Source organism: Sciurus carolinensis, chromosome 11 (genome assembly GCF_902686445.1).
Source record: "Sciurus carolinensis chromosome 11, mSciCar1.2, whole genome shotgun sequence".
NCBI classification, from domain to species: Eukaryota; Metazoa; Chordata; class Mammalia; order Rodentia; family Sciuridae; genus Sciurus; species Sciurus carolinensis.
In genome coordinates this window covers 49066410-49090178 of record NC_062223.1, presented here as the reverse complement: position 1 = coordinate 49090178, position 23769 = coordinate 49066410, and the positions used below count along the sequence as shown (strand labels likewise).

Here is a 23769-nt window from a genome sequence, read left to right as displayed (position 1 = left end):
AAGCTGTCCACAGTAATTCTTTGACATCTTTGTCTTGAAATGAACTTCACCTGAATTTAATTCTTAGCTTTCCTCTATTGACTGTGTGACCTTGAACAGTTGTTTTATTCTCTTATTATCAAATATTTATTGAGCATTCATTCTTTTCCCTATTAAGTATGCTACGTGATCTGATAGGAAAATAGATAATAATATTCTCTGAACCCAAGTTTCTGTAATCACAATCTGAGAGTAAAATGTTTACTTTATAAAATTCATAGAATTGTAATGAAAGTCGAAATGTGACTTTCAGTTAAAGCATTCTGTGTATCTTAAAGTTTTTTATTGGTATTATTTACTGTGAGCTCTTTGGGCATAAGCAATATGTTTTACTTTGTAACCTTAATAACTAATGCACACTACCTGAGAAGGAAATATTCAGAAAATGTCTGCAGCAGGATAATTTACTGACTTTCTTAAAAATCTGAAAAGCATTTATCTGTATACAAAGACTATTATTTCAAAATTTAAACTAAAAAATATGGGGGTATGGGTAAATTATTCTTTTGATTTTCTGACTGTGTTAGAATTATGAGGAAGCTTCCTGTGGGATTCCCTTAAAGAAAATGTTCTTAGATAAACTTATTTTTAAACAAGATCATTTTCATATTTGCGCAGCTATGAAAGGCCCTACTTTGTGCTATACAATATAGAATTTGAATTAGAAATTATATAAAGTAGATTAAATCTATCATGACCAATCACTAGTGTTTTTATACAGACATTCACAGTTAGCCTCCAGATTTCTACACATGATCTTAGCCAAAAGACTGAGCTGCAATAACCTCCAGATTTCTAAATAGTTTATTTCATGTCATATAATAAAATATATTGGATGACAGAAGATATATTGTATACCTGTAATTAATAATCTTTGAATAATAAAATCTACTTAATTGTCACAGTAGCCAACTCCTTAATTTTTTTTTCATTATTTGTATGCTGTGTGTTTATTAATATTACTAAATTAATTAAAGGCACAAATTTCAGAGCACTGGACTATATCTAAAATTATTTTATGAAATATATTTTAATACCATAGGAATTTAATCTTACAGGCCGTAAAGCAATGGTGTATCAGGCAACATTAACCCAACAAAAAAATATCAGATCCTAAACATTATCCTTGCATTGCACTTTCAGGTTTGAATCTAATCACCCAGTCACTCTTTTGCAAAATAATGGCAATCAAGATATTCATAAACTAAATTCATGTGTGTCATGGTAGACTATTTCATGTATATGTCCACTTGTATAATTTTTTAAAGTGAGAAAAGATATACAGCAGTCTTGGGAATAAAACTCAGCATCTAGGAAGAAAGTCCCTTTCAGAGAGGAGTCACTGGAAAATATTATGGCTAAAACAAATTTTCTTCTGAGACACACCCAGCTCGTTAATTCGCTTTTACAGAGTGATTGAATTTTTCTTACTCCTACTGAACTTAAAAAAAGAAATGAACGTCCCCTAAAACTCACACTACAAATTTTAAATTTTAATGAACTTTTCCCCCTAAGAGTTCAGAAAGGCTATATTTTTACCTGCTTAGACTAAAACCATTAACTATTTGCTCTAATTTTCTTATAATCTTATGTAATAACCACATCAAATTTTGAAGCTAATGAAAACCACCAACAGAAGAAAACATTTGCTTACTTTCTTTTCTTTCTCTGGATGCATTATTTCAATATTCTTAGTTGACAGCAGTATGACCAGTGAGTAGTCAAAAGTATATGATAGACGTTTGTTTATCTAGAGCATCAGTTTGACTTTTCAACAAATAAACATTTTTGTGAAAAGAATATGTACACAGAATGGAATAAAAAATATAAATTAAAATTCAAACCCTAGACTTCATGAGCTATAATTTTGAGCTTATGGCTGGTCTCTTTATTTGAAAAGCATTGTACTTCCCTTATACATCTTCCTTTCCTATTTAGACACTTGATTGTATGTAGTATTTTTTTTTCTTTGTTTAAATTGAATTTTTGATGCCATTTTAAAAGTCTACCCATTAGGAGATACTAGGGTAGAGGAACTGGTTGTATGACACTGGCATAGTAGAATTAGGGCCTACCTGATGCATGGAGACACTATTTGTTCCACATTAGCAACCTTTTTGCTCAATATTCATAAATAGAATTTCTCTCTTCTCTTTAGGAGGTGGGTGGCACTCATATCTACTTACTAAGCCTCAGAGTTCCTAGCAGCTACTATCCTTTGTGCTGTATGACAACCATTTTCCTTTACCATAATAGTAAGTGTTTGATATTTCCTACTAATTTTCTTCATGTGCAGTGTGGCATACTTGATATATAGAAGCCGTCATCATCTTAAGAGTTTACCTTTCCTCATGGTCCTCATAGACATGCCTAAAACTTTTTTTTCTATTTGGGAGTGCCCAACCTTTGCTTTTTAAAGAGGAACGAGAACTCTTCATGAAATCTCCAAATGCAATTTGTTTTGTCTTGATGTTGATTACTTGAGTGGGTTGACAAAATGTAAACGTACATAATTTGTAAACATTCTCCATGTGATTTTGATATTCACCCTTAATAGAGACCACTAGATTAAATCTCCCGATTTCTTCAAACCTGAATTCTGTAGGCCATCCAAACATTCTACTTCAGTGTTGCTAAGCATTCAAGACTATTGATGTTTTAAGTTGTGATATTTAAAATTTTTCTGATTAATTAATAGAATTAGTGGGTATGTTAGTCAACTGTTCATCATCGTGACCAAAATACCTGACAAGAACAACTTAAGAGAGGAAACATTTATTTTGGGCTCTCAGTTTCATGGTCTTAGTCCATAATTGGCTGTCTCCATTGCTGTGGGTCCCCAGTGGAGGCAGAACATTATGGAGAAAGGACATGGCAGAAGAAAGCTACTCATTTTATAGCAACCAGGAAACAGTGAGAGGAGCCAGGCACAAAATGTATAACCCCAGTGATGCATTTCCTCCAGCTACACCCCACCTGCCTACAATAACCATCCAGCAATCCATTCAAATGATTAACCTATCAAATGAATTAATCCAGATTGTAGTTCTCATAATCTAACCATTTTATCTTTTGTTTTAACACAAAAGCTTTCTGGGGGGATACCTCATATCCAAGCCATAAAAGTGGGGTATTTTGGCATGTGTATGCATGGTGATCAATACTTAGAGGTTAAATTTTTCTCAAGTAATTCAGAACGTATTAGAAAGTGATGCCTCAGAGAGATAATAATTATCACACAAAGCTTTCTAAAAAAAAAGATAGGAGGGTATGATAGGAGCAAGGTTATCTAGCATATAGGAACCAAACATGTTAGAAATCATAGAAGGAGTTGTTTAAAGGCCATATTGTAAATGCTAACCATTACTACTTAGAGAAAACCACTCTGGGCATAAAATAAATTTCTACATATTAAATAAAATGTATTTTTACTGGGAAAAAAATTTTCCAGAAGCGCAAAAACAATTCTCCAAAAGGAATTTTGTTTCAATAATATTATGATTATAATATTATTCTTCAATTTAAAACACTTCAAACTTTTCTTCTTTATTGTATGAATTAACTTTACTGAATTTCCTGGTTTAGATTGGTATGAATTTTGAATTGTATTTCTTTGTTACTAAAACACAGTAGCATTTTTTCCTTTGAGTATGCTTAAGCTTTTCCACAATATTGTAGGTGGCAATATATCATGAACAAAAATTTCCAAAACATACTCGGCTTAACTGTAGTTATAAGGTGGCTCCTTAAAGCTTTTATAAATGAGAAAGATAACTGTCTAAAACTATGCCCTTATAACAATTATATTCAATTAACCTTTTGTACACTGCACATTTATTTGCCCCTCTAAAGTACAAGAGTACACTCTATGTCTTACATCTCCTCCTTAATACTTTGATTACATTCAGATATGCAATGAAAAAGGTGTTTAGTTATTAAGTGTTCTTTGATGACTTTTAAAATTGTTTTTTGATTCCTCTTAAAGTCATTACCACCTTCATCAAAAATCATTTGGGTGCTGAAAATACAAAACAACAAAAAAACCAGTGTGTAATTGGCCAAAGGATCATTGAGAGGTTTAGTAGGATCCATATAAAAAGATAAATCACATTACGATGTAGCATGTACTGAGTGCCAAAGTAATCAGCAAAAGGCTCAACAGAAGACATTATTGTCTACCACTGGAGTATGGAGTTTTGTTTATATGTCAGTTACATGAAACTTGTTAAGTGTGTGTTTTAAATATTTTGTCTGATTATTCTATTTTGAGAAATACTTAAATATCTACAATTTTTTAATTCATCTACTTTTGGTTCTATCAGTTTTTGCTTACATATTTAGAAGCTATTTTACTAGGTATGTGCACATGTATAATTGACATTTCATGCTTTTGTCTTGATAATATGCTTTCACATTTAGTAATGTTTCTGTTTTAGAGTCTACTTTGTTAATACTATACCATCTTTTTTTGTTTAGTTTTGTATGGCATCTTTTTGTATTTTCTCACTTTCAACTTTTTTATGTCCTAACATTTAATTTTGCCATTTATAAGCAGTTGATAGTTGGATTTTTAAAATCCAATATAATACTACTGATTTTTTAATTAGAATATTTAGTCCAGTGATATTTAATATAATTATTGATATGTGTGGGTTTAAATCTATCTACCATCTTCCTGTTTATTTTCTATTTGTGTAACCTGTTCTATGTTCCATTTTCTTTCCTTTATTGTCTTTTTATTAATTATTTTATTTCCTCCTTCTGTTTGTGTATTTGTTATACATTACTGTTCCTTTTGAACTTACAACATGCATGACTGTCTTAGAAAAGTCTAATATAAATTAACTGCTTTACCTCTTCCTGGACATTGCATTTCAAGTCCCTTGGAACATGTTAGCTACATTTATTCCACTCTTGCCTTTGATACCACTACTATCTATTTTAATTCTGCATATATATATTTACCAAAAAAATCATTATTATCTTATACAGTCAGTATTTATCTAGAATTGCTCATATATTTACACATTGCATTGCTCTTCATTCCATCTTTCATTTCCTTTAATTTGAAATTATTTTCCTTTTGTCCAAAACAATCTGTTTTTAATCTTTATTTTAGTATAGGTCTGCTTGTAATGAATTAGCTCAGTTTTCTGTATCAAAAAGTATCTTTGTTTCCCTTTCATTTTGAAGGAAATTTGTCAGTTTTTTTAATCTTTTGCTCCTATTATGTTAGTGCTGTTATTCCCCTGAATGAAATATATTTTTTTCTTCCACCTGTTCTTAATATTTTTATTTCCTTTAGTCTTCATTTTATTATGACACTCCTAATTTTTTGTTCATTTGTTCTTTGTATATGTGTTTATCCTCTTTGGAGTTTATTGTACTTTTTGAATCTGTGATTTGAACTCTTCAATCATTTTAGAATGCTCTTGGCCATTGAATCTTAAAACTTTGCTTTTACCTGATTCTTGATCTTCTCTTCTTTGGAATTCCAGTAATATGTATCTCATGTCTTATGCTTTTTTTTATATTTTCCAAATTATTCCATTCTTCAGTCTGAGTGTTTTCTACTGAGCCATGTTCCGTGTTTCTATCCTTTCTTGGGCTATTTCTAAGCTATTCATAACCCGATCTGTTGAATTTTTATTTTCAATTATTATTGTTTTCTTTTTCCCATTTGACCTTATTTTCATTTTACTATTTTATGTAGAGTCATTTCCAGGCTGAAATGATCCATTTTTTTCTTTGATTTCTTGAGCAAGTTCATCAGTTATTTTAAAGTCCATTCTAATAACTCTTTCATATCCTATAGGTCTGTTTCTATTATGTATTCCTAGAGCATGATATTTGGTCCAACCTCCGTATCTGTCTAGTAGTTTTAAATATTTGATTTAACATTGTTTTTGAAAAACCATGGAACTAATTTGAGAGTCTGAAAGATCTTCTTCCAAGTACCATTACTTTTGTTTCTGATAGGTAATTAATCTAAGACCATATCATCCTAGTAATATAATAAAGTTTAAACTGATTAAAAAGTGGACCTAGTACCTTAGTTATCTATTATTTTTATTTGTCTACCCTTTTACTAGTTTTATCTTGTTTTAGAAATTTAGGATCCCACCTTGTGGCATGGCCCACCTTAATGGGTTCTGAACTCTCTTATTTGTCTCCCAGATTCTATGAGGCTCAGTTTATTAGCATTTAGCTTCCACTTGCAAATTAATAGGTCTTTAGAGAACTACTTTATTGTTGGACTCACTTGTTTGTAGTTCACCTTTTTCCTCACAAGTCCTAGATGTTTTTATTCCTTTCTGATTTTTCTAAGCAAATAATCATTATAATTGTATCTAGCTTTCCTAGTTTTTTTCTCAGTGGAAGAGTTGGTCTTGTCAATCTAAACTACTTTAGATAGAGAAGTTTTTGATTGTAATGATTTTTATTATCTTCTAATAATGAAATTTCTGCATTGTTTCTGCAGTCTGTTTTATTTGTATCTTACATGGTTTGAGAAGTAACCAATATTTAGAAGTTGCTTAGTAGATGTCCATTTGGCATTTGTTTTCATAATTGAGCAATGTACAGACTTTGAGTTTTGCTTGCAACTCAATGATGGTCGGTAGTGCATGTGAGTGAGTGGGAAAGTTATAAGGAACTGTTTAATCATTATTCCAGAATAGGGAAAGTTTGTTCCACTGAATACATCTTTTACAAGATATACTGATATTTTACTGAGATATGAATATAATTATATTTTATCATTTCTAAAATAAACTTTAAGTCAATATGTGAACTGTGAATGAATGATAAATTAATTTTTTAAAGTATTTCCTGAAGCAAAAGACAATGATTAATAAAGATAGTGCCATCAAAGGTTTTAAGAAAATTGAAAATATAAAGTAAAACATCACCTCAAATATCATCTCTTTCCAGTAACAATGGCAATTTTATAAAAAAAAGACAAGAGATAACAAGTGCTGGTGAGGATGTAGAGAAAAGTAAACCTTTGTCTACTGTTGGTGGAACTGGAAATTTGTAAAGCCATTATGGAAAACATTATAGAGGTTCCTCACAAGCTTAAAAGTAGAACATATGCTGTAGCATATATACTGGGTATATAGTCAAAGACAGCGTAATCAGTATGTTGAAGAGGCATCTGCCCTCCCATGTTTATTATAGCACTAATAGCGAAGAAATGGAAATAACCTATGTGTCCATCATCTGATGAATGGATAAAGGAAATATGATACATAAGTACAATGGAAATCTTTTCACCATAAAAAGAATGAAATTCTCATTTGCAACAACATAAATGGAAATGGAGATCATTTTGTTTGGTGAAGTAAACCATGCACAGAAAAACAACTACCACATTATCTCACTCATATGTGGGATATAAAATAGTTGATTTCATAGAAGTTGAGAGTAGAATTACCAGAGGCTAAAGAGAGTGGAGGGGAACGAAGAATGAGAAATGTCAGTAAACAATAAGTTATAGTTAGGTAAGAGTAAGAAGTTCTGGCATGCTGTTGGACAATATAGTAAACTATGATAATGTACTGTATATTTGTTACGATTTAGACGTGAGGTGTCACATGTGAGACAATGCAGGAATGTTCAGAGGAGAAATGATTGGGTTGTAAAAGCCTTAACTTAACTCAATCAGTGAATTAATCCCTGATGGGAAAATTAAAGTGTTAGGGTGTATCTGGAAGAGTGGGAATTGGAGTGTGGCTGTGGGATATGTATTTTGTATCTGGAGAGTAAGGTCTCTCTCTGCTTCCTGATGATGAAAGCTGCTTTCCTCTGCCACGCTCCTCCGCCATGATGTTCTGCATCACCTCAGGCCCTGAGGAATGCAACTGGGCTTGTATAGTGCCCTTGAGTTCAATCCGCAGTACAATAAGTAGCACTCTAGGATTAACATGAATTAATGCTGATACTGATGTGAGAAGAACTTGAATCCACATTAAGCAGAACTTCTTTCTCCAAAAAATTATTTGTATTTTGCCCTTATCATCCTTTTATGAAATGTTATTACTTAGGTATGTCCCCAAATGTACACAAAAAGTGCATAATGAAGTTTTATGCTAGAATGAATCCTGAATTTCACTATAAATTCAGGGAAAGAAACTTCATTGACTATCTGGGTACTGCTTTTAGCAGCTTCTGAGAAATGTTAGTTGTGTTCTGCTTATCTTTTTGGTCTGCATGATCAGAGGTCTCTGTGTATCCATATGCTAGCAGAGTATTCCCTCATAAATGAATTGAAGGTGGCCTGGTCTGTAGTTTAGATGATATAAGCATCAAGTTGCCTTTGCTACTCTGCCTAACTTGATTGCCTGAGTTTTAGTGTCTAGGCCATTTCTACTCTTATTCTTTCATGCCTGAATATCTTCTTGTATCCCCACTTTGATACCTCAAACTTAATTCCCTTTGCAACACATGATTTGTTTTCTTTAGGGGCAGGTCTTGTCAACAAGTTAGAATCCTCCTGTTTACTTCCATTCTTTCTACTAATGTGATTAGGTTCTTACACATTGCCTTATTATAGAACCTTTGTTACTAACATGCTACTTTCTCCCTCCTAATATATTAGCCCTTCCCAGACTCCTGTGCCACAGACTGCTATTTAGTCTCTACCTAGATTTTTATTTCTGGCATCAAATCCTAGTTTTTTAGTCTGCTTCTGAATGTCAGTTACCAGCCCCCACATCATATTTGTTGTGATGCCTTTAACAAGAAACTATGGTGTAATAAAAGTGTCTCAGCAAAAGAGAACCTAGAAGATTAGAAACTATCAATTTAAATGCTAGAGACACGTGTTCCAGTCACCATCTTCATCCTAGTCAATTTCTCAACTTGTAAGTGAGGTCTTATGGAACACACTAGACCTCAGTTAACCACTATCAAAAGAATATATATACAATAGAATGTTACTCCGCCATGAAGAATGATAAAATTATGGCATTTGCAGGCAAATGGATGAAATTGGAGAATATCATGCTAAGTGAGATAAGCCAATCTCAAAAAACTAAAGGATGAATGATCTCGCTGATAAGCGGATGAGAACATATAATGGGGGGTGGGAGGGGTCAGCGTTAGGGTTAGGGTTAGGTTTAGGGTTAGGGATAAGGAGGGTGGTAAGAATGGAGGAAAGAAGGACTGTATAGAGGGAAAAGAGGGGTGGGAGGGGTGGGAGGGGTGGGGGGGGAAGGGAAAAAATAATGAATCAAACATCATTGCCCTATGTAAATCTATGATTACACAAATGGTATGCCTTGACTCCATGTACAAATAGAGAAACAACATGTATCCCATTTGTATACAATAAAAAAAAAAATCATGCAGCTGAGTTCAACTCAGAGGACTAAACTACAGAATGGTGAACTGATAAATGTTGTTTTAAACTAGTTAATTTTAAGATAGTTTTTATATAGCAGAAGCTAAGTGATTCAGAGAAAAATCAAGATCATTATTATTTTCAGTATCATTTTTTATGGACCATTTTGATGTTTTTTGCTAGTTGTATGTCTGAGTTCCACATTGCTTGCATACTATGGTAATGTTCATTACTGTACTTGTGAATAAGATTATATGACGACTTCAAGCATTTATTTAATATTGTTGTTTAGGATAGAAGAATGTTAAGTCTTAGGATAAAAATAATAGTTATGTTGTTTTCTGTACAGGGTGTTGCAGAAAGCAAGGCCCCAAACTTAAGGTTCTTCTTGAAAATTTGTATTCATACTTTGTATTTTTAATTTGAAGGTCTGATCCTACACAAATAAGTCTTGTCTCCATGAAATTGAAAATTATTTATTCCTGGGCAGTAAAAAATATCTCTTTATATCAAGTACTTTATGAAGCCGGTATATTTAGACATACATAAGACCAAGATGAATGAGTACTCACTTTAACTACAAGATACTCAACCCCGTGAGTTGGATTTACTTTTATAATTTGTGGTATAATTTATCTTTAAACTCTATCTTTAGATTGTGTACAGGTAGAAGAATGATGAGGTTCCTTGCTGAATCCTAAATCAGTACACAGTAAGTAATAGACACTCTTACGTCACCAGACTCATACATACTAGATTACATTAATCCTTCATAGTAAAACAGACTCATAACTTGTACTCCATGAGCAGATGACTCATCAAGATCAGAATTAACAATAGTTATTACAGTCAAAGAATCTCAAAAATGACTGACTACAACCAAGGTACTGCTAAATCCCTTGACTTTTCTTGGAGTTGGGTTGCAGAAACCATTCTCATTTAGCAGGTTCTGTTTATCCTGGAGACCATAAAGTGATGACAAATGATGATGATGGTGATGGTGATTTGAATAAATGATACGTCTGTGGTCATATCTTAACCTCTTTGTTAGGCCCTGTTTTTGTGAACTTCATGATTCTTCCTGACCAACTCATACTTTTCTATTCTTTGTTTTAAATTAAAAAAAAATATTGAAAACTTAAAAGAAAAAGGAAGGAAAGAGCAAAAGAAGGAAGGAGGGAAATAGTGAGAAAAGAAAGAAGAGAAAAGTAGGAATGAAATTTGCCTGTCCAGGAAAATTATCTTCAATATAACTGTATATGTGAGATAACATCCTAGGATCTGAAGTTAAGCCCAAGGTTTCATCAGACTAGTATGCAAATTTCATGTCTGGTTCTTTTCCTCTGAGAAAAATTCAGTTCTTGAAACACACTTCCTGTTTAACATGATGTATTTTGGGGTATTGAATCATGGTTGCTTTTTTTCTTCATGTGATTTTCTCATACTTGTCCAACATTATGCTGAATTTTGTACAACAGGGATTATATTTTCATTATTTACTTACAGTCAAGCATGAAGCTATATGAGTATTTAGAGAGTTAAGTTTGAGGACACCCAAGACTGCAAACATTCTTTCTAAGAGCTTATAATTATTTAAAAGATATATTAGCCTCAGTAAGATAATAGCTGTAATGCTTCAGGAATTAGGACTGGACAACAGTGAGTTTTTTGGAGGGTTTTGCTTCAGTGTAAATAACATCTCTGAAGTTTAAGGTAATACACAAAAATCCTAAAAAACTATAGAAAATATATAGGACAGAGCTGGACTTGGTGATGCAAACCTATAATCCCACCTACTTGGGAGACTGAGTCAAGGAGGATGGCAAGTTTGATGCCAGCCTCAGCAACTTAGTGAGACCCTGTCTCAAAAATAGAAAAGGAAGCGATCCAAGATGGCGGCCTAGAGGGAGACTGCACCTCCAGTTGCTCGACAACCCAGGAGTTAAGAAGGGGAGGCATTGAGAGACTCGGACTGAAGTGGAGCCACGGGTGAGTCTGCCCACTGGGTAAAGCTCGGCCCGGGTGGCAGGCCCAGATAGAGGTGGCTTAGCAGAGCCGGGCAGGGCAGCTTGAGTCATCCACAGGCAGTCCTGCGCACTCCGGCGGTGGGCCCCGCCCACACAGCAAGCTTCTCCAGGTTCTCGGAACGGAACTGGCCCACTAGTGAGAGCCTGTCTGAACAGAGCAGGCTCCGAGTCCCGGAGCCGCTGCAGTGCAGTGTACTCCTGCAAAGAACCAGCGGAGAGCCTCGATCTGCAATCAGCCTCAGGGATAAGGGCAGGGCAGCCGGAGACCTCTTCAGGCGGCTCTGCCCACTCCGGCTGCGGGCTCTCTTCACGGGGCGATCCAAGATGGCGGCCTAGAGGGAGACTGCACCCCCGGTCGCTCCACAACCCAGGAGTTAAGAAGGGGAGGCATTGAGAGACTCGGACTGAAGTGGAGCCACGGGTGAGTCTGCCCACTGGGTAAAGCTCAGCCCGGGTGGCAGGCCCAGATAGAGGTGGCTTAGCAGAGCCGGGCAGGGCAGCTTGAGTCTTCCCAAGGTAGTCTTCCACACTCCGGCAGTGGGCTCTTCCCACACGGCCAGCTGCACGGTGCAGGCCCACAGTGAGAGCATTTCCGCACAGAGCCAGTTCCAAAACGTGGAACCAGTAGGGGGCTAGGGGCAGTTTTCTTCGAATGAGCTGCTTTATCAGATTCCTCCAAGACATCAGGCTACTGAAGGCTGGGAGGTGATACACTGGAAATCTACTGGGACACTATAAGCCAATAGTGGAAAACTGCAATATCTCAGGGTCCCACTGACAACTGACCATTATGAGAAAACAAGGGAAGAAAATGTCCCAAACAAACCTAGATACTACATCAATAAAACCCAATGACAGCAGAGCAGAAGAAATGTCAGAAAGGGAGTTCAGAATGTACGTAATTAAAACGATCAGGGAAGCTAATGAGGAGATGAAAGAGCAAATGCAGGCATTGAAGGAGGAGATGAAAGAGCAAATGCAGGCATTAAATGATCGCACCAATCAACAGTTAAAAGACCAAATACGGGAAGCAAGAGATCATTTCAATAAAGAGTTAGAGATACTGAAAAAAAAACCAAACTGAAATCCTTGAAATGAAGGAAACAATAAACCAAGTTAAAAACTCCATAGAAAGCATAACCAATAGGATAGAACACCTGGAAGACAGAACCTCTGACATTGAAGACAAAATATTTAACCTTGAAAACAAAGTTGAACAAACAGAGAAGATGGTAAGAAATCATGAACAGAATCTCCAAGAACTATGGGATATCATGAAAAGGCCAAATTTGAGAATTATTGGGATTGAGGAAGGCTTAGAGAAACAAACCAAAGGAATGAACAATCTATTCAATGAAATAATAACAGAAAATTTCCCAAATCTGAAGAACGAAATGGAAAACCAAGTACAAGAGGCTTATAGAACTCCAAACATACAAAATTACAACAGACCCACACCAAGGCACATTATTATGAAAATACCTAACATACAAAATAAAGACAGAATTTTAAAGGCCGCGAGAGAAAAGAATCAAATTACATTCAGAGGGAAACCAATAAGAATATCAGCAGATTTTTCAATCCAGACCCTAAAAGCTAGAAGGGCCTGGAACAACATATACCAAGCCCTGAAAGAAAATGGATGCCAACCAAGAATCTTATACCCAGCAAAACTTACCTTCAAATTTGACGATGAAATAAGATCCTTCCATGATAAACAAAAGCTAAAGGAATTTACAAAAAGAAAGCCAGCATTACAGAACATTCTCAGCAAAATATTCCATGAGGAAGAGATGAAAAACAACGATGCAAATCAGCAACAGGAGGCGCTAGCCTAAAGGAATAGCCAAATAAAGGAGAAACCAAATCATGTCAAAAACAAATATGAGTCAATTGACTGGGAATACAAATCATATCACAATAATAACCCTGAATGTTAATGGCCTGAATTCATCAATCAAAAGACACAGACTGGCAGATTGGATTAAAAAGAAAAATCCAACAATATGCTGCCTGCAAGAGACTCATCTCATAGAAAGAGACACCCATAGACTAAAGGTGAAAGAATGGGGACAAACATACCATGCACACGGACACAGCAAAAAAGCTGGAGTATCCATCCTCATCTCAGATAATGTGGACTTCAAACCAAAACTAGTCAGAAGGGATAAAGAAGGACATTACATGCCGCTTAAGGGAAGCATAAATCAGCAAGACATAACAATCATAAATATCTATGCCCTGAACATTGGCTCATCCACGTACGTCAAACAAATCCTTCTCAATTCCAGAAATCAAATAGACCACAACACAATAATACTAGACGATTTTAACACACCTCTCTCACCACTGGATAGATCTTCCAGACAAAAATTGAATAAAGAAACTATAGATCTCAACAACACAATCAGCAATTTAGACTTAACGGACATATATAGAATATACCATCCAACAAAGAATGAATACACTTTCTTCTCAGCAGCACATGGATCCTTCTCTAAAATAGACCATATTTTATGCCACAAAGCTACTGTTAGTAAATACAAGAAGATAGAGATACTACCTTGTACTCTATCAGATCATAATGGATTGAAATTAGAAATAAATGACAGAATAAAAAACAGAAACTTCTCCAATACCTGGAGACTAAATAATACACTATTATATGATGAATGGATAACAGAAGACATCAGGAGGGAAATAAAAAAATTCTTAGAAGTAAACGAGAACAAAGACACATCATATCAAAATCTCTGGGACACTATGAAAGCAGTACTTAGAGGAAGATTTATTTCATGGGGTGCATTCAAAAAAAGAAGTAGAAATCAACAAATAAACGAGTTAACACTACAGCTCAAAGCACTAGAAAAAGAAGAGCAGACCAATACCAAAAGTAGTAGAAGACAGGAAATAGTTAAAATCAGAGCCGAAATCAACGAAATCGAAACAAAAGAAACAATCGGAAAAATTAATAAAATAAATAGTTGGTTCTTTGAAAAAATAAATAAAATTGATAAACCCTTAGCCACACTAACAAAGAGAAAGAGGGAGAAAACTCAAATTACTAAAATTCGGAATGAACAAGGAAACATCACAACAGACACGAGTGAAATACAAAACATAATTAGAAGCTATTTCGAAAATCTATACTCCAACAAAACAGAAAACCTTGAAGACATCAACAAATTTCTAGAGACATATGAACTACCTAAACTGAACGAGGAGGACATACACAACTTAAATAAACCAATTTCAAGCAATGAAATAGAAGAGGTCATCAAAAGCCTACCAACAAAGAAAAGTCCAGGACCAGATGGGTTCTCAGCCGAGTTCTACAAAACCTTTAAAGAAGAGCTCATTCCAATACTCCTCAAACTATTCCATGAAATAGAAGAGGAGGGAACCCTACCAAACTCGTTCTATGAAGCCAATATCACCCTGATACCTAAACCAGACAGAGACACATCAAGGAAAGAAAATTTCAGACCAATATCCTTAATGAACATCGATGCAAAAATTCTCAACAAAATTTTAGCAAATCGCATACAAATATATATTAAAAAGATAGTGCACCACGATCAAGTGAGTTTTATCCCAGGGATGCAAGGTTGGTTCAACATTCGGAAATCAATAAATGTCATTCACCATATCAACAGACTTAAAGTTAAGAATCACATGATTATTTCAATAGATGCAGAAAAAGCATTTGATAAAATACAGCATCCCTTCATGCTCAAAACACTAGAAAAAATTGGGGTAATGGGAACATTCCTAAACATTATAAAGGCCATCTACGCTAAGCCCATGGCTAATATCATTCTAAATGGTGAAAAACTGAAAGCGTTCCCCCTAAAAACTGGAACAAGGCAGGGATGCCCTCTTTCACCGCTTCTATTCAACATCATCATTGAGACTCTAGCCAGAGCAATCAGACAAACCAAAGAAATTAAAGGGATACGAATAGGAAAAGAAGAACTCAAACTATCCCTGTTCGCTGATGACATGATTATATATTTAGAGGAACCTGGAAATTCCACCAGAAAACTTTTAGAACTCATAAGTGAATTCAGTAAAGTAGCGGGATATAAGATCAATGCACATAAATCTAAGGCATTTCTATACATAAGTGATGAATCTTCAGAAAGAGAAATTAGGAAAACTACCCCATTCACAATAGCCTCGAAAAAAATAAAATACTTGGGAATCAATCTCACAAAAGAGGTGAAAGACCTCTACAATGAGAACTACAGAACACTAAAGAAAGAAATTAAAGAAAACCTTAGAAGATGGAAAGATCTCCCATGTTCTTGGATAGGAAGAATTAATATTGTCAAAATGGCCATACTACCAAAAGTGCTATACAGATTCAATGCAATTCCAATTAAAATCCCAATGATGTACCTTACAGAAATAGAGCAAGCAATTATGAAATTCATCTGGAAGAATAAAAAACCCAGAATAGCTAAAGCAATCCTTGGCAGAAAGAGTGAAGCAGGGGGTATCGCAATACCAGATCTTCAACTCTACTACAAAGCAATAGTAACAAAAACGGCATGGTATTGGTACCAAAATAGAAAGGTGGATCAATGGTACAAAATAGAGGACACGGACACAAACCCAAATAAATACAATTTTCTCATACTAGACAAAGGTTCCAACAATATGCAATGGAGAAAAGATAGCCTCTTCAACAAATGGTGCTGGGAGAATTGGAAATCCATATGCAACAGAATGAAACTAAACCCATATCTCTCACCATGCACGAAACTAAACTCAAAATGGATTAAGGATCTCGGAATCAGACCAGAGACCTTGCATCTTATAGAAGAAAAAGTAGGTCCAGAGCTTCAACATGTTGGCTTAGGACCAGACTTCCTCAACAGGACTCCCATAGCACAAGAAATAAAAGCAAGAATTAATAACTGGGATAGATTCAAACTAAAAAGCTTTCTCTCAGCAAAGGAAACTATCAGCAATGCAAAGAAAGAGCCTACAGAGTGGGAGAAAATCTTTGCCAATCATGCTTCAGATAGAGCGCTAATCTCCAGAATCTATAAAGAACTCAAAAAACTCTACACCAAGAATGTAAATAATCCAATTGATAAATGGGCTAAGGAAATGAATAGACACTTCACAGAAGAAGATATACAAGCAATCAACAAACATATGGAAAAATGTTCAACATCTCTAGTAATAAGAGAAATGCAAATCAAAACCACCCTAAGATTCCATCTCACCCCAATTAGAATGGCAATTATCAAGAATACAACCAACAACAGGTGTTGGCGAGGATGTGGGGAGAAAGGTACACTCTTACATTGCTGGTGGGGCTGCAAATTAGTGCAGCCACTCTGGAAAGCAGTGTGGAGATTCCTTAGAAAACTTGGAATGGAAACACCATTTGACCCAGCTATCCCACTCCTTGGCCTATACCCAAAGGACTTAAAATCAGCATATTACAGAGATACAGCCACATCAATGTTCATAGCTGCTCAGTTCACAATAGCCAGATTGTGGAACCAACCTAGATGTCCTTCAATTGATGAATGGATAAAGAAAATGTGGTATATATATACAATGGAATATTACTCATCCATAAAGAACGATAAAATTATGGCATTTGCAGGCAAATGGATGAAACTGGAGAATATCATGCTAAGTGAGATAAGCCAATCTCAAAAAACCAAAGGAAGAATGATATCGCTAATAAGTGGATGATGACACATAATGGGGGGTGGGAAGGGTTAGTGTTGGGGTTGGAGTTGGGTTTAGGGAGGGGGGCAGGAATGGAGGAAGGAAGGACTGTATAGATGGAGGGGAAGGGTGGGAGGGGAGGGGGGGAAGGGAAAAAATGGCAGAATGAATCAAACAACATTACCCTCTGTAGATTTATGATTACACAAATGGTATGCCTTTACGCCATGTACAGACAGAGAAACAACATGTATCCCATTTGTTTACAATTTTATAATAAAAAAAAAAAATTAAAAAAAAAAAAAAATACTTGGGAATCAATCTCACAAAAGAGGTGAAAGACCTCTACAATGAGAACTACAGAACACTAAAGAAAGAAATTCAAGAAAACCTTAGAAGATGGAAAGATCTCCCATGTTCCTGGATAGGCAGAATTAATATCGTCAAAATGGCTATACTACCTAAAGTTCTATACAGATTCAATGCAATTCCAATTAAAATCCCAATGATGTACCTCGCAGAAATAGAGCAAGCAATTATGAAATTCATCTGGAAGAATAAAAAACCTAGAATAGCTAAAGCAATCCTCAGTAGCAAGAGCGAAGCAGGGGGTATTGCAATACCAGATCTTCAACTCTACTACAAAGCAATAGTAACAAAAACAGCATGGTATTGGTACCAAAATAGACAGGTAGATCAATGGTACAGAATAGAGGACATGGACACAAACCCAAATAAATACAATTTTCTCATACTAGACAAAGGTTCCAACAATATGCAATGGAGAAAAGATAGCCTCTTCAACAAATGGTGCTGGGAAAACTGGAAAACTATATGCAATAGAATGAAACTAAACCCCTATCTCTCACCCTACACAAAACTCAACTCAAAATGGATCAAGGACCTCGGAATCAGACCAGAGACCCTGCATCTTATAGAAGAAAAAGTAGGTCCAAATCTTCAACTTGTTGGCTTAGGATCAGACTTCCTTAACAGGAGTCCCATAGCACAAGAAATAAAAGCAAGAATCAACAACTGGGATAGATTCAAACTTAAAAGCGTTCTCTCAGCAAAGGAAACTATCAGAAATGTGAAGAGAGAGCCTACAGAGTGGGAGAATATCTTTGCCAACCATACCTCAGATAGAGCGCTAATTTCCAGAATCTATAAAGAACTCAAAAAACTCTACACCAAGAATACAAATAATCCAATCAACAAATGGGCTAAGGAAATGAACAGACACTTCACAGAAGAAGATGTACAAGTAATCACCAGATATATGAAAAAATGTTCAACATCCCTAGTAATAAGGGAAATGCAAATCAAAACTACCCTAAGATTTCATCTCACCCCAATTAGAATGGCGATTATCAAGAATACAAGCAACAATAGGTGTTGGCGAGGATGTGGTGAAAAAGGAACACTCATACATTGCTGGTGGGGCTGCAAATTAGTGCAACCACTCTGGAAAGCAGTGTGGAGATTCCTCAGAAAGCTTGGAATGGAAACACCATTTGACCCAGCTATCCCACTCCTTGGCCTATACCCAAAGGACTTAAAATCAGCATACTACAGAGATACAGCCACATCAATGTTCATTGCTGCTCAATTCACCATAGCCAGATTGTGGAACCAACCTAGATGCCCTTCAGTTGATGAATGGATAAAGAAACTGTGGCATATTTATACAATGGAATATTACTCCGCAATGAAGAATGATAAAATTATGGCATTTGTAGGCAAATGGTCGAAATTGGAGAATATCATGCTAAGTGAGATAAGCCAATCTCAAAAAACTAAAGGACGAATATCTCGCTGATAAGCGGATGAGGACATATAATGGGGGGTGGGACGGGCTAGCATTAGGTTTAGGGTTAGGTTTAGAGTTAGGCTAAGGAGAGCAGTAAGAATGAAGGAAAGAAGGACTGTGTAGAGGGAAAAGAGGGGTGGGAGGGGTGGGAGGGGTGGGAGGGGTGGGGGGAGGGGAAAAATATAATAAACATCATTACCCTATGTAAACGTAAAAAAAAATAATAATAATAAAAAAAAATAAAGGTAAAAAAAAATAGAAAAGGAAAATGTGTATGGCAAAAATTGTACTTAGATAAAAAGAAATTAACAAGAATGCCAGGTGCAGAATAGAGGAAACAGGCTTAGCAGCATTGCATGTGAAAAAGACTAAAAGATTAGAGTTGGTGTAACTCAACAGTGAAATAAATTCCAAAACTGTTTGATCTTGAGCTGTAGTAATGTAATATCTAGAACAAGGGAGATAAGAATTTATTATGTGCTAATCATTGTAGAATTCAGATTTAGGGATATAAGCAAACTAACACACTTTCATAAAAGAGTAACTTGTCTGGAGAAGAATTTTTTTATATGGAGACTGGCTGAAGATACAGAAAAGGAGAACTGAGAAGTATGATAGCTATAGTAGTTAGGATGTTTTTAGTCATAAATAAAAGGAAGAAAAATTAACTGGCTTCAATATCAAAGGTAATTTATGGACTCATGTAATTCAGAAGTTCAGAGACAAATTGAGTTTTAGATGAGACTTAATCCAATGTCCTTGTTAATCTGCTGGCCTACTAGCAATATCAGTGCTTTGTACTTCTTTCATATCAAGTAAGATTCAGTAAAACCTTTTTTCTCTCCAGTAGCTCAGTGGAAGAGAAAGGAATTGTTTTTCCTCAAATCTGTAGGAAATATATCTCATTGGTCAGAGATGTGACACATGCCATTCTCTGAACAGAATATAATGGCCATGGGAATGATATGTGCAAATTAGTTTAGTTAGCTAATCAAGACCCTATATCTTGAACTGAGAATTATATCCATCAGAAATCTCCAGAGAAACAGCACTAGTAATGGATATATAAATATGATATATAATATATAAATATATTTCCTGCTATATGTGTGTATGCACACATACAAACATATGCATGCACAGACACACATATACATAATAATTTAAAATATTTTTAACATATAGGTACGAAATTATTTCAAGAAATTTGTTCACATGTAAAATCTGTAGGGCAAACTGGAAACTCTTTTGGTAAGGTGAAATTGCAGTCCTGAAACAATGTTTTTCTTCCTCTGGGAAACTTTAGTTTTTGCTCTGAAGACTTTTCAATTGATTGGGTGAGGAACAACAAACACTCTTGAAGGTATTATCTTAAAATTCACTAATTGTAGATGTTAGCCACAGTAACACCTAAATTAGTGTTTGATTAAGTAAGTGGGTATATAGCCCAGTCAGGCTGACATATAAAGCATCATGGATATGATCAGTTTTCCCAAACTATGTGGATGAATTTTGAGGTCCCACTGGAAAAGAGAGATTGGCAACCAGTAGGAAGCCAATAAATATTTGTTACAATAGCTGAAGGTAGATGTGAAAAAGGCTGCCATTGGGGCATAGATTTTCAACTTATTTTACATAGAGTAGTACTAGAGACAAAAGTTAAAGAAATAGTGAGGAAACAGACATCAACTAAAAAAGAACTAACAAAACAATAGTCAATTTTTTTGTTTTTTCACTTTATGGTTTGTTTTGAGTTTTTTACATGGTACTGGGGATTGAACTCAAGGATCTTGGAGCAAGGTAAACACATGCTTTGCCACTGAGCTATATCCCCAGCATGTATAATAATAATATCTACATATATTTATATACTTTTAAAGTATATATAAAACAATTTCTGTTTTTCCCAAATGACTTAACCATAAGATCCCCTTCCTATGATGTTCTTGTGGGTAAGATTCCCTAGCCAAATAACCCTTCTTTTCACAGGCATCAGGCACCATTTCTGCTTATCCTTTATTAGCAGGTCCAGTTCCCTACCAGTCTGTGTTCAAGCACCAATCACATCCTCCTGTGGGAACCAGGAGACACTTCAACTTCTTAATACTACAAAATATGCTTCCCACAGCCCCTGTTTGTCCACTCTGTTACTGAGTATAATCTGTATGACCTGACATGGCATACTGTGTCTTCTTCCCCTAGGTTTTGAATACATGCAGTTCATGAACTCCTTTCAACCTCATCTGTCCAAGTGTTAGGTCTTGTCTTTTTGAACATCTCTACAGCCTTTGAATGGGAATCCCTTCCTTATTAATGTAGTGAAAAGAAAGGGATTAAAACTGTTTCTCCTCCCTTCCCCCATTCCTCAGCAGTACTGTTGAATTGGAGGATGATTCAAATATTTGTTAAATTATCAGCATAAATGACTTGTGAGTTGCCTTCCAGTTACAATATTTTATAGTTTCTGGATTTCCAATGCCAATGTTATTAGCATTTGTATTTTCCAAAAACAGGGTAATTTGTTCATCTCCTATTTGCTTCATTCAGATTGTTTTCTAAACTATTTATTTATATATCTTGCTCCTCTCAGTTCAGAGCTCAAAAAAACATGCTTTATTAATCATCTTATTCCCTTTATCCTTTAAATAGCATAATCACTGACATACAGAAGATATTCAATATCTATTTGGTGAATGAGACTGAAAAATCACAGAATTTAATAAAAATGTACCAGTAAGCTGTGAAGTTCCCTGTAAACAGCTTTAATACAAAAGTAAATATATATAAATGTGAATTTCCCAACACTGTTGAAACCCAAACTCACTCCATCTACCTTTACATGAAGGAATGAGATCTTTAGACTGTTTCCCAATTTTTTTCTCATTCCCCTTCCAAAATGAATGCCAGTTGCCCTAAGGCTTCTGAAGAACCCTGAAGGCAGCATCTCCCTGGGTGTAGGAAGGAGAATTACTGTAACTACAAGGTGATCCTAACTTCTTGCCTAAGTTAATTCTGAATGCTCTGTTCGCTTCAAAATTTCTGCTGAGAGCTAAAACACTCCTTCAAGAAATTATTTCCTCAAAGCTGTAGCTGCATAGCACCCCATCTTAAATGTTGGCAAATCATGGAGATAACTAAAATGGTTGATTTGAACATCTGTGACATGCCTTTTCTATGATTTCTTTTATTTAATTAAATTTATTTTTAATCGGCACATAAAAACAAAAATTCTACCTATTTTTGAGATAGTATGGGATGTTTCAATACATATATGTGTTGTGTGTGTACATATATACATACTATATATATATTGCAATGTTTAAATTGGGTTAAACATATCAGGCTGCTCAAGCATTTATCATTTCTTTATTGTGGCAACTTTCAAAATTTTTTCTTCCAGCTTTTTGCAGTGCACAGTATATTATTGCTACCTGTGGTTGCCCTACTGCACTCCAGAGCATCTTGCTCCTATCTAACTGTGATTTAGTGCCCTTTGGTCAACCTTTCCACATTTCCTCCCTCCACTCCAATGCTCCCCCATTGCCAGTAGGCACGATTCTACTCTATTTAAAAGTATTTTAAGTTCTACATATGAGTGCTGTGATGAAGTACTTGTCTATATGTGCCTGACTTACTTCACTTAACAAACTGATCTCCAGTTCTACCTATATTGTTGCAGATGACAGGATTTATTTTTTTGTGACTTATTAATATTCCATTGTATATATACCACATTTTCTTTATATGATTTCTATTTTATTTATTGCATTTTAACTGGCTTATTCATTAAATAATTATTTTGATAGAATAGCATGTGCATTTTTTTCCTACCCATACATTTAAAAATATTTAAAATTAAAAACCTGGACTGATAAAGGAATTTTTCTGGTTTGTGACTATATTGTATACCTTCCCAATGGTATACAATAAATTGTGTTTTTAAGAATAAAATTACATTAAATCAGCTCTGGTGTTTGAAACCAAGATATATAATTTCCATATCCATATGTCTTTTTGTATTGTGCTAGGCATGTGGTTGATACTCAGTAAATATATATTGGTTAAATTATCTAATAATAAAATGTGCTTTCTTTAAGAGAGACTTTAATATAACAAGTGTTTTCTCCATCTCCTGGGTTTATTTACAGTAAACAGATCCGAGCTATGCTAGGCCAGTTCAGCCAGGCAGAAGACTTATTAATGAAAGCCGGAGTGCAGCCAGGGACTTTGAATGGAGTTCTTTTGGATCTTGGGTGTTCCTCCATGCAACTTGATGCTCCCGAAAGAGGTTTTTCCCTTCGGAAGGATGGACCCTTGGACATGAGGATGGATGGTGGCAGGTGAGTATCAATAAAACATTTCTCCTCACAACAAAAAATCAATTTCACAAAAGCACTCTGAATTTAATTTCCTTTTAAGACTGCAGAATTCCTATCACACACCTACACCTAGTACTATCCAGACATAATAAATCAGTTTTGTTTGCTACTCATTTTAGATTTTAGTATTTCTCTGGCCTTAGAATTCTGAAAGAAAAATAATTATTGTTCTTACACAGTGTTCTTACATAGTGTGGTGGATAACTTCCTTACTGATTATCTTTATCATGAAACCATATGAGCTTTTAGATTACTAATAAATGAATATTATGATACTGAAATAATGGTTTCATTTTTACATGCCCAACTATACCAATTATGAGAAAAAAAAGGAACTATAATGTATATTCTTTTATGATACCACAAAAATGCAGATTCTATAAGTCAGCTTTTGTATGTTTTGTCCTACAGCCATCTTTGAACTTGGTTGAGAAAAACTGTGATTTCTAGTACATCAAACACATTACTATGCATTGG

The 23769-nt window shown here is 35.1% G+C and overlaps 1 protein-coding gene across 6 annotated transcripts in view; it reads left to right on the top strand.

The window, feature by feature from the left end:
- Window positions 1-23769, top strand: part of Mettl15 (methyltransferase like 15) — a 261551-nt gene that overhangs the window by 149506 nt on the left and 88276 nt on the right. For all 6 annotated transcript variants that reach the window (XM_047518341.1, XM_047518340.1, XM_047518338.1 and 3 more), the window contains exon 5: window positions 23062-23253. In XM_047518341.1, the coding sequence (XP_047374297.1) occupies window positions 23062-23253 (192 nt within the window). The remainder of the gene's footprint in view (window positions 1-23061; window positions 23254-23769) is intronic.